The sequence below is a fragment of the Pristiophorus japonicus genome, chromosome 1, assembly GCF_044704955.1.
Source record: "Pristiophorus japonicus isolate sPriJap1 chromosome 1, sPriJap1.hap1, whole genome shotgun sequence".
Lineage (NCBI taxonomy): Eukaryota > Metazoa > Chordata > Chondrichthyes > Pristiophoridae > Pristiophorus > Pristiophorus japonicus.
The window spans coordinates 222,137,800-222,158,897 of record NC_091977.1 but is presented as its reverse complement, the minus strand read 5'-3'; the positions used below and the strand labels follow the sequence as shown (position 1 = coordinate 222,158,897).

Sequence of the window (21,098 nt, the reverse complement as noted above, 5' to 3'; positions counted from 1 at the left end):
ATGACCTTGTCAACTACAAAGTGAGGTTAAACCGCTTAAAAACATTAGCAGAACCCAAGCTAAAGGCTAATTCAGATTTGCTGAGTTATTGCATGAAATAGACACTGAATACTTACTGCACCTCCCAAAATGTAAGTAGAAAAAAAGTTTCTGTTATGCAACAAGCACAAAGGTGGCATGACATTGTGAGGTAGCAATAGATTGCTGTAAGTATAGGATATCACATTGTTAGTATTATGATATAGTAAGCCCATTTTTCAACAAATAAACTTCATTGTATATTATCAAGGAACTATTCAGATCACAGATGTAATGGCCAAATGTTTTTTGTTTCTGTGCACACACATGGACAAGCATGGCATCTATTCTAATTTCACACTTACTGTCATTATTAAAATTAAAGGTGAAAGAGTGTAATGTGGAGAAAGGGTCATGTACTATATTGCATAAAGTTAAAATTGTGTTATATTTTCACAGGAGATTGCTCACTCCCAGGTGAAGCAAGAAGCGGTGGTGCTGTATGAAAAACTCCATGAGCTCGAATCTCACCGCAGTCAGATGATTGCAGAGGATAAAAGTATGGGATCTCCACAGGAGGAGAGAGAAAGGCTACTAAAGCAGGTGATGAAACCTGACTCTTAACTGCGCCCTGAAGTGGCCTTGCAAGCCACTCGGTTGTATCAAACCGCTACAAAGAACTGCAGGGATTCAAGAAGGCGCCACCATCTTCTTGGGGCAACTAGGGATGGGCATTAAATGGCAGCGCATCCCAAAAATAAATTAAAAAAAAAATTAAAATACACTCCGGCGTACCAGAAAAGCTGATTGTGTTCAGCTTGGCAACTTTCACAGAACTGGATATCAAGCAATTATTGTGATATACGTTTATTTCCTATTTGGTATACTTTCTGATTTGCTACATCTCTTGCTCGTGCTGTGAACATTGCCCCATTGGCTTCATGGTGGTCTCTCAGCAATTCCTGTATTGCCACCCGCACATTCCAGTGTGATCTTTTTTTTAATCAGCACATAAAATATTCAGTTCCTGATGGGTGCAATGGTTATTATAGAACAGTTACTAAAGGAACTGGATTTGAGACCCAGCCTTGGCTGTGATTTAAACTCTATTGTGCTCATTAAATGAGGTTTGCAATGTTTTGGCTTTGCTAATAGGCAAAACACCTTGTGGTCCCACAGCATTCCATTTGTACAAGGGTGGGTAGGAAACATTATCCAAATCAGTCACACCCTGCTTAAGCATATTTCCTGTTGGCCAATCATAGAGTTGCAAACTACCCAAGCCATCTAGCTTGAAGGAAGGAGTGTATCAGTGGTAAATATCAAATGGAAAGAAGAAAGAATTGCATTTATGTAGTGCCTTTCATGACCTCAGAACGTTCCAAAGCACTTTACAGCCGATGAAGTATTTTTGAAGTATAGTCACTGTTGTAATGTAGGAAGTGTGGCAGACAATTTACACACAGCAAGCTCCCACAAACAGCAATGTGATAATGACCAGATAATCTGTTTTTGTGCTGTGGGTTGAGGAATAAATATTGGCCAGGACACTGAGGAGAACTCTCCAGGGGGAGGATGGGATAGGGAAACGTGCGTCAAATATGAAAGCATTTGATTGACAGTGCACAGATACAGTGATCCCCAATTACTGAGAATGTTTGGTTGAGCATAGATTGATTCCTGCATTTTCCAAATGTAAAACTGCCGTACTGTAGAGACTGATGAGCTTTGAGCCTTTATATTTATCAGCACAATTTCACCGCTCTGCTACAATACTAGCTCGTAGCAAGATTGAACAAATGTATTAGTTGACAATTTTTGTTGTTTTTTTTATCCACATAATGTGGTCTTAGCTAATAAGATGCATTTTTTTTCATATATAGAAAGCATTAGCTGGGTAGATTTAACAACATCTGCCATGACCTATAATAGTCCCATGAAACTTGTTGAGTCAGTCTTATGGAAATCTCTTATTCCAACTTCCAAAAGATGCCAGTTGGCCGAATGGAACAGTAAAATCATTCTTAATTCAATTGCTGTATGTTAATAACTTGCTACTTGTTTACAGATGGGCAAAAGTCTTACCGGATTCCCTTGTGGATTTCCTAGGACCCAAGAACCCTAGTTTGAAAATCTATAAATTAAATAATAGGTAGATAAATGGGATGTCATTTTCAGCTTTAAGAAGACTGATTGTTGAGAAAAATGGCCCATACTGTTGCTTACATGCAAATATTGGCTTAGTAATTATATCTGATCTATGCTGGGACACATCAATGACAAAGGTGGTTTAAAGAAGCTGATAAAAGAATGAAAATTCTCCAGATGTCTTGGTGCTACTTCTTGATCTGTATATACCCAGTAATAGAACATTGTACCAGTTTCTTGCTTCTTCGTACAATATAAACCACATCAAGACCAAACAGCTGTGGCCAATCTGTCAGACTACTACACGACTATAACTACGGTAGCACCAGTCCTCCAAGAACACAAGCTGTTCCACTTCAGTGTTCTTTATCAATCCAAAAATTTCTCAAAGAATGTAGTGTCAAATCTTCACCACCTGCTTCTCCTTCCTATGGAGCTCTGTTCCAGATAGTGTTGTCACCTGTAACTTTATTTCTTGTATGCGGACATTTTTAACACAGAGTTAACTATCACTTGCTGGAGCATACCTTGGTTCCAACTCTTCATATGCTCCTCTCAATCATCCTTCATGAGATATCTGGCAACACTACCTTTGTATGCTTTAATCTATTCATCTATTCAATCTATTCAATATTTTTAAAGCTCTGTAGATGTGCTTTTAAAAATGTGCAATATGGACAATCAAATAAAAAATACTTGCTATGAAGCTGTTTCCATTAAGAGGCTCCTACATTTATAAAACTGCATTGTTCTTTTGTTTTAACAGGTTAAAGAAGATAACCAGGAAATAGCAAGCATGGAAAGACAGTAAGAAAGCATCTTTACAATAAAATTATTTGAGATAATAAATAATGAGTTTGTACTTTGCTATGTACCTGTATTTAATTTTAGTGTTCATTTATTTTTGAGAGATAATATTCTTGATGGTTTGCTGAAAGGGTTATGTTTATAAAAAAATGAATAAAATGTATTGCGTGAAATTAAAGAGAAAATCAGCTTTGGTTCATCCATAATCGTCATATTTTAGGATAGAACTTCATTTTATGTAGTTTTCAGCCTGACAACATTTCAGCTTCAGTCCAATAATAATTTGTCATTGATATTTATGGTAATGAAAAGTCTAAAACACAAATGTTGACCGTGAATATTTAATTATAGACTTACTGAGATGAGGGAGAAAATTAACCAGGTAACTGAGGAGATTCGGCATCTTGACATGGATCTGGAGGAGCATCAAGGTAGGTTGCCTATATCCAACTAGAGTCATAAAATCATAGGGCCCAAGTTTCGGCTGGAGTTGCTCCTATTTTTTTGGAGCAACTAGTTTAGTTTGGAGTATCTTAGAAATCGCAATTCTCAGCATTTAGTTTGCTCCAGTTCTAGTGAGTTAGTTTAGTTTTGTTTTAGTTCAGTTTTTTTTCAAAAAGGGGTGTTATCAGCCACTTACGCCTGTTTTGCAAGTTTAGACAGTGAAAGGTTACTCCAAACTAACTTAGAACGGAGTAAGTGTCAACTTTTGTACGCTCAGAAAAACCTTGCGTACACTTTAGAATTAGGCGCAGGTAGCCAGAGATGGAGGCGGAGGGAAGTTAGGGGATTTTCCAAAGCCTTAAACACTTCACTTTTACCAACAAAGAGCCATCATCACTAATAAATGATAAATAAATCAAAAGATCAACCAATAAATCAATCAATCAATCAAAAAATTAAACATTTCTACTCACCGACTGCGGCACCTATCCGTTCGGGAGCACTGGGAGCCCTCTAATAGCCTGCCGAAGAGCTGGTCAGGCGGGCCCCGCTGCCGAGGAAGTGTTCGGGTGGGGCCCGCCACTGGAAAGCAGGTCGGCTGGGGCCTGCCACCAGGGAGGAGTTCGAGCGGGTTCCGCCGCCGAAGAGCTGCTGGTCAGGCGGGGCCCGCCACCAGGGAGGAGTTCGGGCGGACCCGCCACAGAAGAGCTGCTGGTTGGGTGGGCCCCGCCACCGAGGAGTTCGGGCGGGGACCGCCACTGCGGAGTGGTTGGGCGGGCCCGCCACCGGGGAGTAGTTTGGGCTGGCCCCGCCGCCGAAGAGCTGCTGGTCGGGCAGGCCACACCACCAAGGAGGAGTTCGGGCGGGGTCCGCCACTGGGTAGTAGTTTGGGCGGGCCCCGCCTCCGGGAAGGAGTTCGGGCAGGCCCCGCCGCCGAAGAGCTGCTGGTCGGGCGGGCCCCGCCGCCGAGGAGGTGTTCGGACGAGACCCGCCACCAGGGAGTAGTTTGGGCGGGCCTGCCACCGGGGAGTAGCTCGGGCGGGTCTGCCACCGGGGAGGAGTTTGGGCGGTCCCTTCCGCCAAAGAGCTGCTGGTTGGACGGGTCCCGCCTCCGAGGAGGAGTTCGGGCGGAGCCCGCCACCGGGGAGTAGTTCGGGCGGGGCCCGCTGCCGAAGAGCTGCTGGTCAGACGGGCCACGCTGCGGAGGAGGTAAGGGCAGTGGCGACAAGACGAGGCAAGGGACGGTGAGGCAGGCAGGCCACCTGGCCTGGGATAGGGTCGCGACGTCCCTTCGGCCAGGGATAAGGTCGCCGTGAGACAGGACGCACTGGGAGAGCCAGGAGCTACTGCGCACGCGCGCAGACTCCACTGCGCCGCGAGCAGCTGCTGGCACTCTTTTCGGCGCAGGGCTGTAGCTCCGCCCCCACCTGCTTGTGCTGCGCTGTGCCGACTGCTAAACAGGTCTGCTGAACACCGAGAATTGCGAGGTAAGTTTTCGGCGCATTTTTTATTCTACAAAATAGGCGGGCCTCTCGGAGGTGCGCTGTTCTGCGGGACAACCGAAACTTGGGCCCATAGAAACTTATTTTACACTATTGTATTGAGAGTTTCAAGGATGACTATTCGGTGCAAGTTAGTAGGTTTTTGCTCATCTCTTTTGGAAAGTGGCTTCCTACAGACTCACTCTAGCAAGCATGGTAGTAATGCATTTATTTACAAGATCATCTTCGGGATATCTAGTCATAGTTATTACATGGTGATATTGTTTAGATTTTGTTGTTTCTTCTCTCGCTCCTCTGTCAGCCTATATTCATGTAATGTGCTTTAATATAGAATTGCATTAATTTCCTCTTCTATACCTTTTTAAAATAAATCTCAGCTGCCAGTAGCAGTGAGTTGTGTTCCACAAACTGAAGGATGATTGTCTTATGTAGCTTCTGCACAAGTTGAACTTCTATATGAGAATTGTTTTTATATCCAATTTTCCCCATTGTAAAGTTTATATAATTTCAATATTTTATATCTGCAGTACACTATGTGGTCTAGCAGCAAAAATGAAATTTCATAGTGAAACTGTACTACAGTTGGGAGATATTGAATAAGCAGTAGATAAGATAATCTTAATAAGATATAACAACCCACTTGTAGAGTTCTCTTATTAATTTCTATGAAATCAGTTCCTATTAAATATATAAATTCATTTTGTTAAACCTGCACATAAAATAGGATGTTGCTTGGGATGTACTAGGGTAAAGTCACCTTGGGATACCTCTCTTTGTGATACTTTAAGAAATTCCTGCCTTTAGAGGTCAGTTGTTTTTCCCTTCTTGTAGTTTAAATATAGCCTCACACTGATGCACTTTTTCCACTATTGTTAGCAGCATCTGCTGCTCATTTCTTTGAGAAATTTTTTTTTCTGTCAGTTACTTATTCTTAAACTGTTCACTGTGTTATAGCTACCTTTTTGTATTTGAAAGCATTTAAAATTTCTTCTATGTTTATAGTTCGGTTTCCAAGATCCAAGTTGGTGAAACTTTGTTTTCTTTTTTTAAATGGAAACAGACTTCATGGCTACCTTTCAAAAGAAGCGTGTTAGTTTTGTCCCAGGATTTCAGACAACATAGCAGTGGCTCTGAGTGGGTTGTTTTCCTTGAAGGAAGAGGTTCCTGTATGCAATTCCTCTTCTCCTTCTGTTGCTATGAATGCTTCATATGATTTGGAAGGAAGTAAAGATAATCATCCGCATGACACCATATCCGGTCATTGAAGGTTTGTTACTTGACCTTCTTGCTCCCAGTGCCATCTGACTCATCACAATCCTTACAGAAGAACTTGCTGATTCAGATTGACTGTCAGACCTGACATAGAAACCCCCATAGCTTACAACTGACAACAAGACCCTTGAAAAGTCCAGCTTATAGAAGTTAGACTTCCTGTAGCTGACATGTAGAAGATCTCTACCTTTTTTTGGTTATTCGTTCATGGGATGTGGACATTGCTGGCAAAGCCAGCATTTATTGCCCACCCGTAATTGCCCTTGAGAAGGTGGTGATAAGCCACCGCCTTGAAGTGCTGCAGTCCATGTGGTGAAGGTACTCCCACAGTGCTGTTACAGAGGGAGTTCCAGAATTTTGACCCAGCCACGATCAAGGTACAGCGATATATTTCCATGTCAGGATGGTGTGTAGTTTGGAGGGAAACTTGCTGCCCTTGTCTTTCTAGCTGGTAGAGGTCCCAGGTTTGGGAAGTGCTGCTGAAGAAGCCTTGGCAAGTTGCTACAGTGCATCCTATAAATGGTACACACTGCAGCCACGGTGCGCCGGTGATGGAGGGAGTGAATGTTGAAGGTGGTGGATGGGGTGCCAATCAAACGGGCTGCTTTGTCCTGGATGTTGTCGAGCTTCTTGAGTTGTTGAAGCTGCACTCATCCAGGCAAGTGGTGAGTATTCCATCACACTCCTGACTTGTGCCTTGTAGATGGTGGAAAGGCTTTGGAGAGTCGGGAAGTGAGATACGCGCTGCAGAATACCCAGCCTCTGATCTTCTCTTCTTGCCATAGTATTTATGCGGCTGATCCTGTTAAGTTTCTGGTCAATGGTGACCCCCAGGATGTTGATGGTGAGTGATTCGGCAATGGTAATCTCATTGAATGTCAAGGAGCGGTGTTAGGCATTCCTTATTGGAGATAGTCATTGCTTGGCACAAATGTTACTTGCCCCTTATCAGCCCAAGCCTGAATGTCGTTCAAGTCTTGCTGCATATGGGCATGGACTGCTTCATTATCTGAGGGTGGCGACTGACACTGAACACTGTGCAGTCATCAGCGAACATCCCCACTTTGGACCCTATGATGGAGGGAAGGTCATTGATGAAGCAGCTGATGATGGTTAGGCCTAGGACACTGTCCTGAGGAACTCCTGCAGCGACGTCCTGGGGCTGTGATGATTGACCTCCAATAACCACAACTATCTTCCTTTTTGCTAGTTATGACTCTAGCCCGTGGAGAGTCTTTCCACTGATTCCCATTGACTTCAATTTTACTAGGGCTCCTTGATTCCACACTCTGTCAAATACTGCCTTGATGTCAAGGACAGTCACTTTCACCTTACCTATTCTTTTGTCCATGTTTGGGCCAAGGCACTAATGAGGTCTGGAGCTGCGTGGTCCTGGCAGAACCCAGAATGAGCATCGGTGAGCAGGCTATTGGTGAGTAAGTGCTGCTTGATAGCACTGTCGACGACACCTTCCATCACTTTGCTGATAATTGAGAGTAGACTGATGGGGTGGTAATTGGCCAGATTGGATTTGTCCTGCTTTTTGTAGATAGGACATACCTGGGCAGTTTTCCACATTGTCGGATCGATGCCTGTGTTGTAATTATACTGAAACAGCTTGGCTAGAGGCACAGCTAATTCTGGAGCACAAGTCTTCAGCACGACAGCCAGGATGTTGTCGGGGCCCATGGCCTTTGCTGTATCCAGTGCGCTCAGCCATTTCTTGATATCGCATGGCGTGAATCGAATTGGCTGAAGATTGGCTTCTGTGATGTTGGTGACCTCGAGGAAATCTGATATGGATCATCCACTCGGCACTTCTGGCTGAAGTTGGTTGCAAACGCCTTGTCTTTTGCACTCACGTGCTGGGCTCCTCCTCCTCCTCCCACTACTTGTTTAATGGTCCACCACCATTCACGACTGGATGTGGCAGGACAGCAGAGCTTTGATCTGATCCATTGATTTTAGGATCGCTTAGCCCTATCGATAGCATGCTGCTTCTGCTGTTTAGCATGCATGTAGTCTCGTGTTGCAGCTTCCCCAGGTTGGCACCTCATTTTTAGGTATACCTGGTGATGCTCCTTGCATGCTCTTCTGCACTCCTTATTGAACCAGGGTTGGTCCCTTGGCTTGATGATAATGGTAGGGTCAGGGATATGCCGGGCCATGAGGTTACGATTATGGTGGAATACAATTCTGCTGCTGCTGATGGCACCACATGGATGCCCAGTTTGAGCTACTAGACCTGTTCTGAATCTTTCCCATTTAGCACAGTGGTAGTGCCATACAACACGATGGAGGGTGTCCTCAGTGTGGAGACGGGACTTTGTCTCCACAATGATTGTGCGCTGATCACTGCTATCAATGCTGTCATGGACAGATGCATCTGCGACATGTAGATTGGTGAGGACGAGGTCAAGTAGGTTTTCCCTCGTGTTGGTTCTCTCACCACCTGCCGCAGGCCCAGTCTGGCAGCTTTGTCCTTCAGGACTCGTCCAGGTCGGTCAGTAGTGATGCGACCGAGCCACTCTTGGTGATGGCCAGACCAGGTAAGGATGGCAGATTTCTTTCCCTAGAGGACATTAGTGAACCTGATTAGTTTTTACGACAATCCAATAGTTTCATGCTTACCATTACTGATATTTGTACAAGCTTTTTATTCCAGATTTATTTAATTAACTGGATTTAAATTCCCCAGCTGCCATCTCTGGTTCATTAGTCCAGGCCTCTGTATTACTAGTCCAGCAACATAACCACTATGCTACCATTCCTATAACCTGGAAAGCTTATGGTGCTAAATGAAAGCAATTCATTGACTGTGCTGGGATATGAACCCTCACCACATTTGGTCACGGCCCATTGGTATGGTGGCAGGGCAACACCCATTATGCAAGTACTTGTAAAGTTATTCCATTTCCATTTTTACAATTGTCCCTTATTGGTAACTTAGTTTTGTCCTCAGCAAAGTATTTTCAGAACCATTTGAGGCTCAGCATTCTTGTGGGCTCTAGAACCTTTTACTTAGTGGCTATCACGTGATTTTGAATGGTGAATGACAAGATAGTATCCCTACTTTATGTGGAGGTTGAATTTAAGTTGAAGAATAAGGAAAAACTATATCCAGGATAGATAATCTACCATATCTTGCTTGATCACAACTTTCTGAAATGTGCACTTTAAATTTTAATACAATACAATAAGTACGCTGGACCTCCATTGTAGCATTGAAATTAAAGGCTGGATGCAAATTTTCCCTTGCAATTTCTCAGGCAATGAGCTCTCTGTCACAGATGTGCCATCTAGAAAGGAACAAAGACCAGGTGTTTCCCCCAAAGGAAGTAACAAATTCCTGAGGATTAACCTCTAGCTGCTCTTGTTCATCTCCCAGCATGTAGCTGTTAAGAGTGTGTTTGGCAAAGGCCTGGGAACAGGTTGTCTTCCTTAGAAAGAGAATGCTATGAGGCATGATCGAAATAAAAACATGCATTCAGGCCTGGAATCTTGCTCGGCAAACGGACTAGGGATGTCCTTTGACTGCATTGCCATATTTAAATTATAATGGGGTGCAAGCTTGGAATTCCAGCCAATCTCCCTCACTTACTGCCCCTCAAAAGCCATATAAGAATTCAAGAAAGGAGCTGGTAGGGAGAATCATAGAAATTTACAGCACGGAAGGAGGCCAGTTGGCCCATTATGTTCATGCCGGCCGACAAAGAGCTATCTAGCCTAATCCCACTTTCTAGCTGTTGGTCCATAGCCTTGTAGGTTACGGCACTTCAAGTGCACATCCAAGTACTTTTTAAATGTGGTGAGGCTTTCTGCCTCAACCACCCTTTCAGGCAGTGAGTTCCAGATCCCCACCACCCTCTGGGTGAAGAAATTTCCCCTCACAGCTCCTCTAAACCTCCCCCTAATTACTTTAAATCTATGCCCCCTGGTTCTTGACCCCCTCCGCCAAGGGAAATAGGTCCTTCCTATCCACTCTATTCAGGCCCCTCATAATTTTATACACCGCAATCAGGTCTCCCCTCAGCCTCCTCTGTTCCAAAGAAAACAGACCCAGCATCTCTAGTCTTTCCTCATAGCCAAAATTCTCCAGTCCAGGCAACATTCTTGTAAATCTCCTCTGCACTCTTTCCAGTGCAATCACATCTTTCCTGTAATGTGGTGACCAGAACTGCACACAGTACTTCAGCTGCAGCCTAACAAGTGTTTTATACAGTTTGAGCATAATCTCCTTGCCTCGACTAATAAAAGCAAGTATTCCATATGCCTTCTTAATCACCTTATCTACCTGGCCTGCTACCTTCAGGGATCTGTGGACTCCCAAGGTCCCTCTGTTCCTCTACACTTCTCAGTGTCCTACCATTTAATGTGCATTCCCTTGCCTTGTTAGCCCTCCCCTAATGCATTACCTCACATTTTGAAATGTGGCAGGGGGATGCAGGAGGAATGGCTGGCAGGGAAGAAATGGCCACTTCTGTGCCTCCCATATGATACTAACAGCAAGTTGCTTTATCAAGGCTACTGCCAAATTTTGCTGCATTTTATTTTAGTGGCTTCTGTCCCCTTAAGCATAATCTTCATCCCTTTTTGGTGCTACATCACAGAATTTTCCACCTTAGCAGTAGCAAGTTCCTTCTGCACAGCCGAGATCCCATTGAGAACCTGTGCAGTTTATATAGTTGACCCCAACCCAGAAAAATGAGCCAGGGTCATCATCTAACAGGTAGAAGTCCAGCCTGACCGCTGGAGGAAAATCCAGGCCTTAAAGTCTAAAGTAGACCTGTATTTTATACAGCACAGCATACGGGTTCCTTTTACCCTTCTCCAGTCTTGTATGATTGAGGTATAGTATTCCCTTATGCTGTAGGAAGGAATCATTGTCACAATCGAACTAAGTTTCACTATCATTAACAACCCTGGTGAGGGGTATATATAGTCTTAATAAATGCATGGTTATAAATCCTTAGAGAAGAAGGGGCCGGAATCTTTACCTTGGAGTCGGGTCGGGTGCGTGCGAGCCATGGAGCAGGTCGCCATCCCAAAGTTTTCAACAGTACATTCTGCACTGCGCGTTTAACTCAATTACATCAATTGGAACAGTCATGTGGGTTTCCTGACCAATTAAATGGAGTGGATTTGATGATGTACTGATGACTCGCTTTCAGCTCGGATATTTAAAGGAGCCTTGCACACATCCCAGTTGAAGGTTGTTGGAGGAGGCATAAAGGTGGTTGAGAGAGGTGGCTATTGGTTTATATTGCAGAGATTTGTGTGGGTGCAAGCAAACTTGGAGTCACAGCGACAGAAGGCTGCGCCCAGGTTCTCAGATGCCTCCCTGGAAGTCCTGATTCAGGGAGTCAAAGCACATAGGAAAGTATTATTCCCTGGCAGTGGCAGGAAAAGAGCAGCCAAAGAAACCAAGAGGGCATGGCTGGAGATCACCCAAGAAATGAGGAATAGGGGTGTTGTTAGCCGTTCCTGGATTCAATGCCGGTGGGGATTAAATTATCTCATGAGGAAAGGTGAGTACAATGCCACATTCAACTACATCTTGATGTGCATGTCACCCAACCCCACCACTCTGACTTCCCAAGCCTGCTCCTGTACGTCACTCCTCACACCAACCTACCTTGCAGGTGCACCCATCCCTCACTGTCCACGCACCTACTCGCATCCCCATTGACACTCGCCCTCAGTCAAATGCAATCCTACAAAGTAACGCCACAGAAGGAGGCCATTTGGCAATGTCATGCCACTCCCTATAGTCCCCTCTACAGATGTAGCCCATACACCCTTACACTCATTCCATCACTCTCACTCAAAGTTCTCTTCTTTCCCTTCTTGCAGGAGAAGACAGGCCAGAACAGGAGAGAGAGTGAACCGGAGGTGGCCTCCAATATATACAAATTTGACGCCAGCATAGGAGAAGCCCTCAAAATAAGTGGAGTGACAGAGCTGCTGGTGGTGGGACACAGAGCGAGGGGGACCTCCCAGCAACCTGGTGACAGAATTAAATATCCCACATGGCATACAATAGTCTCTCATGGTGACTGATGTAAGCAGCCAGTGAAATATCATGTGCATAATGGTAACGTTACACATTCTTATCATAAGAGGTCTAATTCATGTCTTTACTTTCCCATAGGTCCATCAAGTGCCTCCTGTTCCCCTAATCCCCCCCCCCCCCCGCACTGTCCAGCTGGAGGAGGAAGACAACTCGGAGGAAGCTCCATTCTGTGAGGGTGTACCATCATCAGACCCATGCGTATCCAGAACCGGTGCAGATACACACACATCGATAGTCCTGCAAGAAATAGAGTAGTGTTGTCGTCTGGTGTCTCAGACATTACAAGCAAGCAAGAGCAGATGGTGGAGACAATGGAGAGTCCTCGCGGGTCGATTTAGGACACTCCAAGCTCTGCTCAGCTGGATGCAGATGCTGAACCTCGGGCCATCGACAAAGAGGTTGATCTTGGAGGAGCAGCAACAAACTAATAGAGAACATAGAGTCGGTTAAATGGTTCATTCTCTGGTTGGCAACCAGTAACTAGTGGGGTGCCACAGGGATCAGTGCTGGGACCCCAACTATTTACAATCTACATTAACGACTTGGAAGAAGGGACTGAGTGTAACGTAGCCAAGTGTGCTGACGATACAAAGATGGGAGGAAAAGCAATGTGTGAGGAGGACACAAAAAATCTGCAAAAGGATATAGACAGGCTAAGTGAGTGGGCAAAAATTTGGCAGATGGAGTATAATGTTGGAAAGTGTGAGGTCATGCACTTTGGCAGAAAAAAAATCAAAGAGCAAGTTATTATTTCAATGGAGAAAGATTGCAAAGTGCCGCAGTACAGCGGGACCTGGGGGTACTTGTGCATGAAACACAAAAGGATAGTATGCAGGTACAGTAAGTGATCAGGAAGGCCCATGGTATCTTGGCCCTTATTGCAAAGGGGATGGAGTATAAAAGCAGGGAAGTCTTGCTACAGCTGTACAAGGTATTGGTGAGACCACACCTGGAATACTGCGTGCAGTTTTTGGTTTCCATATTTACAAAAGGATATACTTGCTTTGGAGGCAGTTCAGAGAAGGTTCACTAGGTTGATTCCGGGGATGAGGGGGTTGACTTATGAGGAAAGGTTGAGTAGGTTGGGCCTCTACTCATTGGAATTCAGAAGAATGAGAGGTGATCTTATCGAAATGTAAAAGATTATGAGGGGGCTTGACAAGGTGGATGCAGAGAGGATGTTTCCACTAATGGGGGAGACTAGAACTAGAGGGCATGATCATAGAATAAGGGGCTGCTCATTTAAAACAGATGAGGAGGAATTTCTTCTGAGGGTTGTAAATCTGTGGAATTCGCTGCCTCAGAGAGCTGTGGAAGCTGGGACATTGAATAAATTTAAGACAAAATAGACAGTTTCTTAAATGATAAGAGGATAAGGGGTTATGGGGAGCGTGTGGGGAAGTGAGCTGAGTCCATGATCAGATCAGCCATGATCTTATTGAATGGCGGAGCAGGCTCGAGGGGCCGTATGGCCTACCCCTGTTCCTATTTCTTATGTTCTTAAATGCACAAGACTCTGGCAGCTTTTCCAGCTGAGATGTGTGCTATTGTACAGAGAATGGAGGAGTCCATCTCCAACATGAACACCATTATGTTGCAGGCAATAGCGATGATGTTCTGTTCCATGGAAAGGATAGCCACCTGCATGGAGTAGCTAATGCACCAGTCGAACGAGAACATGATTGCTATGAACAACAGATTGCAAACTCTCAACAACCTCATCTCTAGGAGGGATAATAACATAGATTTGGGCGTTCATCACCTCACTGATGTGCAGCAAGATACTGTCTAGCTCTTTACTAGCAGGGAAGTGCGGGTGGTCCATAAGAGGGATGATGCTGAGTAGGGGTTCTGCTCAAAGCGCTCCCACTTCTCTCCCGTTGCCTCCTTCTCAGTCAGAGCACCACATGCTGCCTCTGGTCCTGATGGCCGCACCTACCCCTGAACAGTTGCAGGAGGAGCGTCTTTGGCGGGGCCCTCACAGGCTCTAAAATCCAGAGGACATCCACCAAAAGTGTCAAAGCCGTCACAGCTGGGAGGTGAGCAGCCTGCCTCTACCTTTGCTGAAGCCACAAGGGTTTCACCTCGTAGAAGCACGCGGAAAAGAAAAAACACACAATCGTAGATGCTCATGGGTGGTTGCCAAAATGTTTGTGTTAAATTTCTGTTCTATTTGTGACATACATAAATTTATTTATTTGTGATACTTTCCCATCTTGTTGCTTGCTACCTGGGAAAGTGGCTTTGTCACTTCGAGTCAATGGTGAGACATTACTTAACCTCAAGCCATAGGTATTTGGTTGACTGGAATGGTTTGGTCATTTTAGGACTGCTTTGTGGTATTTGTGGAGGGCGGGGGTGGGGGGTTGGTCATTTTAGGACTGTTTTGTGGTATTTGTGGGGGGGGGGGGGTGGAGATGGTAAGGTGGTTCAGCATATGGGAGCCATATGGGCTCACTGGTGCAACTTAAATAAATCAGGCCATTATGAAGCCCTGCCGGGCAGCAATGTATGCCACTGCTGGTGCCATCTTACCTCGGATTCCTCCTCCACGTGTTCCAACTGTTCCTCCATCTCCGAAGAGGTTGTGCTCTCTGCTCCAATCCTCGCTGCTGTGCTATAGTGTGCAGTGCACAGCTTACGAAGATGATTCTGGAGACCCTGGCTGGTGCGTCTGAAGCGCATCTTCAGCATGCAGATTGCTTGCTCTATGACATATCTGGTGGTTATGTGGCTTTCATTAAATCGCTCCTCTGCCTCATTGCTTGGCCCCCTCAAGAGTGTCGTCAGCCACATCTTCAGTAGATGTCTCCAAGCAGCCAAACGGTAAGTCTATTTGGAGGTGTAAAGAGCTGAGGGAGAGTGGACTGTTGCAGAACGAAAGAGTCATGACAGCTCCCAGGGAATCTGACACACACATGCATGATCTTTTTATGGTGGCAGATGAGCTGCACATTGAGGGATTGGAAGCCCTTCTGGTTCGCAAACACTCCTGGGTGATGTGGGCGTGCCTTGATGGCCACATGTGTGCAATCGATGACGCCCTGCACCTGTGGCAAGCCACCAAGAGCTGCAAAGCCGAGCTCCCGCTCAGTAACACCAGCTTCATCAGTGGCAAAGTTTACATAAGTGCCTGACTTGTGAAACATGGCATCGGTCACCTAGGTGATGCATTTGTGGGCATCCGACTGAGAGATCCTGCAAATGTCTGCTGCAGGTCCCTGGAAGAAGCCTGAGGTGAAGAAGTTGAGGGTGGTGCTGACTTTGACAGCCACTGGTAAGGCATGCCCATCAGCTCCTCTGGGCAGCGTGTCTTCTTCTGACAAGCTACGTGTGTCTGCGACAACCTGGTGCGGTAGCCTGAGCCTCCTGAAGCACTGCTGTTCAGTCATGTCCAGGAAGCTCATCCTCTGCCTGTATACCCTGTGTTGGGAGTACCGCCTCCAGCATGGTGCACCCCTGTGCTGATCCCCTCCTGTGGCGCATCAGGTCAGTGAGGAGAAGGCTGCTGTGTTGTTGGTGCTGGGGCTCATCTTGGTTCAAATCTGTCATGTATGTCATTGTTGGAGGCCACTGAGCAGCCGCACATGGTACTGCTCTAGTATAAAAGGCCAGCCATTTTGTGAGTCAGGCACTTTGGGCCTAAATAAAGCAGAAACAAGGGTTGTACCTTACTTAGTTAAACAGTACTCAGTATGAACCTTTTATTGCATACATAACAAAATCTGAGGTCTAAGGTGAGACAGCATAACCCATGCTGATCTGATAGATGGCAGTTAAAGTGGAGATCAGAAGTACAATCCTCCAATTTAGTGAGAGTGACTTTCAATGGGGTGAAATTGGCTTCCGAGGTTGCAGAAATCATCTGCAAGCTCCTGAAAGCAAAATTTCTGCACAAAATGGTCAGCAGGGGCCTTTCCCTTAGGCAAGCAAGCAGGTGTAAGGTGTGTGTATTTATGTGCTTTTTCCAGCTGTCACTTAATAAAGTACCTCCCCTTCACAGGTGAGCTTTCCAAGCTCAATGAATCCCATGCACAGCCAGTTAAAGTTGAAACCTCTCGTTAAAAAGTCTGTTAAGGATCTTTACACGAGCAGTTAACACTCTCAGAGGGGTCTCCCGCCTCTCCCGAGCGGGTCCGTGGCGCGCTTCGAAATGCACCCCAGTTAAATGCAAAAGTCAGCAGGATGATAGCGGGTTCCTGACGCCCTGTCAATTTCAGCTCTTTTAACTGCCGGCCCGCTCCCAAACCCGCACACTCTTCAATGTGAAAATTCCAGCCAGGATGTGACTCACTTTCCTGAATGAAGAAAATATGTTTTAAATATGTGGTTGCTACTAATTGTTCTAAGCAACACTGCAGAATTACATGGGAGAGTTGCCAAAGATTGACTTCCCACTGTGCATTTAAAGATGTATGTTGATTTTACCATTCTGCTTGAATCACAAAGATTGTGGTTTTACCAACAATAATATGCCAATCCTCATAAAACTTTTTTAATGCATTGCAAGCGGCACAGCATTCCTATCCTTTTGCAGATTTGAAGTGCTCACCATTTTATTCTTCTATCATAACCTTACGTACATTAAGTGTTTTTGTTAGATCAGGTTATCAAGGGATATGGAGCTAAGGCAGATAAATAGAGTTGAGGTGCAGACCAGCCATTATATAATTGAATGGCAGAGCAGGCTTGAGTGCCTGAATGGCCTGTTCCTGTTTCTATGTTGCTAAGTTGCAGGATATGGCACTGTGGAAATTGAAACCTCAGCTTGAACCTGTTACCCAGGCATGATTTTAATGGAATGTTGTGAGCTTCCTATAAGCACAGGAAGTGCATGACTATGCATATAGAACTTTTAATAAAATATTACTCTCACACTTGGAGAGAGAAAACTTAGAAAATTTGCATTTATATAGCACCTTTCACGACCTCAGGATGTCCGAAAGCATTTCACAGCCAATTAATTACTTTTTGGAGTGTAGTCACTTTTGTAATTTAGGGAAATGCGGCAGCTAATTTGTGCACAACAAGGTCCCAACTACAGCAATGAGATAAATGACTAAACTTATTTTAAGTGTTGATGGTTACAGGATAACCACAAAAGATGTCTCCACAAGATCCTACAAATCCCCTGGGAGGACAGAAGCACCAACGTTAGCATCCTCGACCAGGTCAACATCCCCAGCATTGAAGCACTGACCACACTTGGATCAGCTCCGCTCGGCAGGCCACATTGTTCGCATGCCAGACACGAGACTCCCAAAGCAAGCGCTCTACTCAGAATTCCTTCACGGCAAACGAGCCAAAGGTGGGCAGAGGAAACATTACAAGGACACCTCAACGCCTCCTTGATAAAGTGCAACATCCCCACTGACACCTGGGAGTCCCTGGACAAAGACTGCCCAAAATGGAGGAAGTGCATCCGGGAGGGCTCTGAGACCTCGAGTCTCATCGCCGAGAGCATGCAGAAACCAAGCGCAGGCAGCAGACACAGCGTGAGGCAAAGCTATCCCACCCACCCTTTCCCTCAATGACTATCTGTCCCACCTGTGATAGGGACTGTGGTTCTCGTATTGGACTGTTCAGCCACCTAAGGACTCATTTTTAGAGTAGAAGCAAGTCTTCCTCGATTCCGAGGGATTACCTATGATGATGATAAAATGTTAGCCAGGACACCAGGAGAACTCTTTTTTTTCTTTGAATAGTGCCACGGGATCTTTTACATCCATCTTAGAGAGTAGACGAGACCGCAGTTTTACGCCTCATCCAAAAGGTGGTGTCTCCAACATGCAGAAATCCCGCAGTACTGCACTGTCACCCGAGATTATGTTCAAGTCTTGGAGTGCAGCTTGATCCCATGACCTGACTTGGAGGCGAGGGTTGCTACCTTATGTTGAAGAACAATAATCCCATTGCCTCATGATATAAATCCCTTGTTCATTGTTTATTTTCACTAATTATGTAGCATTATAAATGACCAAATCCTTCAGTTTTATGTAATCTTTTCTCTTGACTTTAGAACATGAGTAACTGTGATCTAGCTATGTAAATGCTTCAGGTTTCCTGTTCTCAGCTTTATTTCTTTTCACTGTTTTACATTTCTCTCTTGCCTATTTGTCCACTGGCTTATTTCATTGGAAAATTCTCAGAAGGTAAGGATTGACTTTCCCCTCTTGCGTAATGTTCCACTTACTATGTTTGCAATCAATACTTTATAAATTAATGCTAGCTTCTTAAAATTGCAAGAGTAGGAACAAATCACTAAACTAAAGAACCCTGGACTTGGGAATAGTTCTTAACATGATAACCAAAGTGAACATTTGCTGAGTGCATGTCAGTTTCCATAAGTTCTGTTAATGTGTTGTATGGTTGTTCCTGTTTAGAGTTTTGTCGTACGTGTATAATCATACTTTAATAAGGCAATATTCCTCATTGTTTGTTCATCCTCTGCATATAAGTGAATCGGGAAATTATATGATGCTGCCTTTTTAAGACTTTTCATCCCAGCTCTTTTTTTTTTAGATGCAGCGCCTGTTTGCTTTTGGTCTGAAAAACCAGGAAGGTCCCACATTTAAACCTTAATATATGCTGCGTTAATTGATCTCAGTGCAAGAAGGAATGAGAAATATTACAATTGATCCTAGTTTTTCCAGGCCATAGAAAATCAGCATAGGTTCTCAAATCTAATTGCAATCCAGTAATTTCTGCCAGAAAGTGTGCATGTGTTGACCTCAGATGGGGGCAAGATCAGGCTCAGCTGTGAGTTCACCCAGGTGAAACAGCTCATTGGCATTCATTATCAAGGCTCACTCATGCAAAGTGAAGTAATAGAGAATAGGCATGGGACTAGCCCCTCGTATGTGCCACTAACCAGGCCACCGTAACAAAGACAGTCAACCTAACATTCCCAAGTGATTGACGTGGGAATTCGGCAACAGCTTCCAGGCACCGCACCACTCACCTCAGCTCCCGGGCACTGCTCCGCTCAGCTCCCGGGCACTGCTCTGCTCACCTGAGCTCCCGGGCACCGCTCCACTCCCCAGGGTAACCTTCGCTCCCACCCGGGCTCCCTTCCCTCTCCCCGGGGTAACCTCTGCTCCCGCCCGGTCTCCCTTCCCTCTCCCCGGGATAAACTCCCAGGCTCCCCTCCCCCTATGCGCCCAAGTTAGGTTGAACAGTGGTTACTAAGTGAGTGGTTTCCTGGACACAGCCGGCGTCAGGTAGAGATTCAGGGCGATATTGTGGGAGAAACTAAATCAGAAATATGTACAGTGTAAGTACTTTAACTGACATCCAGTGACCACCTCTCCACTCTGGGCTGGTTTTCAACATTCCTCCTTTTCGGCAGATATCAGTCCAGCTTTCTTTTAAAAGTGCCAACTTGACCCTTCAATCAGAGGTGTTCTGTGGGAATCTATTCCACATGTCCACTCTTGTGTGGTGGTGGGACTAGTTTTTGTTCTCTTCGAATCTCCAGCATTGCTAGAGGCTTATAAATGTTGTACTTGTGCCCTCTATTCCTATGTTCATTGTCCAAGTTAAATAACATATTTACTTTCAGCCTCGACGCTTGCATCTGTGCACAATCAGAGGCTGAACTCCAAGCCATCATCAACATCTTCACCGAGGCGTACGAAAGCATGGGCCTTACACTAACCATCCGTAAGACAAAGATTCTTCACCAATCTGACCCCACCACACGGCACTGCCCCCCAGCCTTGGACAACGTGGACCTCTTTCCATACCTCGGGAGCCTACTATCAGCAAGGGCAGACATCGACGATGGGGTTCAACATTGACTCCAGTGCACCTGAAGAAGCGAGTGTTCGAAGATCAGGTCCTCAAATCTGGCACCAAGCTATGGTCTACAGGGCTGTAGTGATACCCACCCTCCTGTAGGACTGAGACATGGACCATATACAGTAGACACCTCAAATCGCTAGAGAAATACCACCAATGATGTCACCGCAAGATCCTGCAAATCCCCTGGGAGGATAGATACACCAACGTCAGTGTTCTCGACCAGGCGAACATTCCCAGCATCGAAGCACTGACCACACTCGACCAGCTCAGTTGGGCGGGCCACATTGTCCGCATGCTCGATACAAGCGCTAAACAAGCGCTCTACTCTGAACTCCTACACGGCAAGCGAGCCCCAAGTGGGCAGAGGAAACATTTCAAGGACACCCTCAAAGCCCCCTTGATAAAGTACAACATCCCCACCAACACCTGGGACTCCCTGGCCAAAGACCACCCTAAATGGAGGAAGAGCATCCGGGAGGGCCGAGAGCATGCAGAAAACAAGCGCAGACAGCGGAAGGAACGTGCGGCAAACCAGACTCCCCACCTACCCTTTCCTTCAACGACTGTCCGCCCCACCTGTGACAGAAAGTGTAATTCCCATATTGGACTGTACAGTCACCTGAGAACTCACTGCTAGAGTGGAAGCAAATCTTCCTCAATTTTGAGGGACTGCCTATGATGATGATGTGCCACTGCATTGAAGAGGGATTTTTTTTAACCCTTTTAAGTGCCCATATAAACCCTGTACTTCCAAAACCCATGCTGTATTGAAGATTTGTTCTGAATTCGCACATCAGTTCTTTTTCTTGCATTGGTTAGAAATACTTCTGCTGTTGTTCTATAGTAGGAAAAGTTCTTAAATTCAGCATTATCTGTAACCTCCTCCAACCTATTAACCGCCTTCCCCAGAACTATGTGTTCCTCTAACTCCAGCCACTTTCGTATCTCTCTATCCCTTCGCTCCATTGTTGGTGGTCATGCCTTCAGCCCTTTAAGCCCTACACGCCTTAACCTTCTCTGCCTCTTCACCT

The 21,098-nt window shown here is 45.4% G+C and overlaps 1 protein-coding gene across 2 annotated transcripts in view; it reads left to right on the top strand.

The window, feature by feature from the left end:
* Positions 1-21,098, top strand: part of ift74 (intraflagellar transport 74) — a 176,758-nt gene that overhangs the window by 93,750 nt on the left and 61,910 nt on the right. For both annotated transcript variants that reach the window (XM_070886712.1, XM_070886720.1), the window contains exons 10-12: positions 478-621; positions 2,933-2,973; positions 3,325-3,404. In XM_070886712.1, the coding sequence (XP_070742813.1) occupies positions 478-621; positions 2,933-2,973; positions 3,325-3,404 (265 nt within the window). The remainder of the gene's footprint in view (positions 1-477; positions 622-2,932; positions 2,974-3,324; positions 3,405-21,098) is intronic.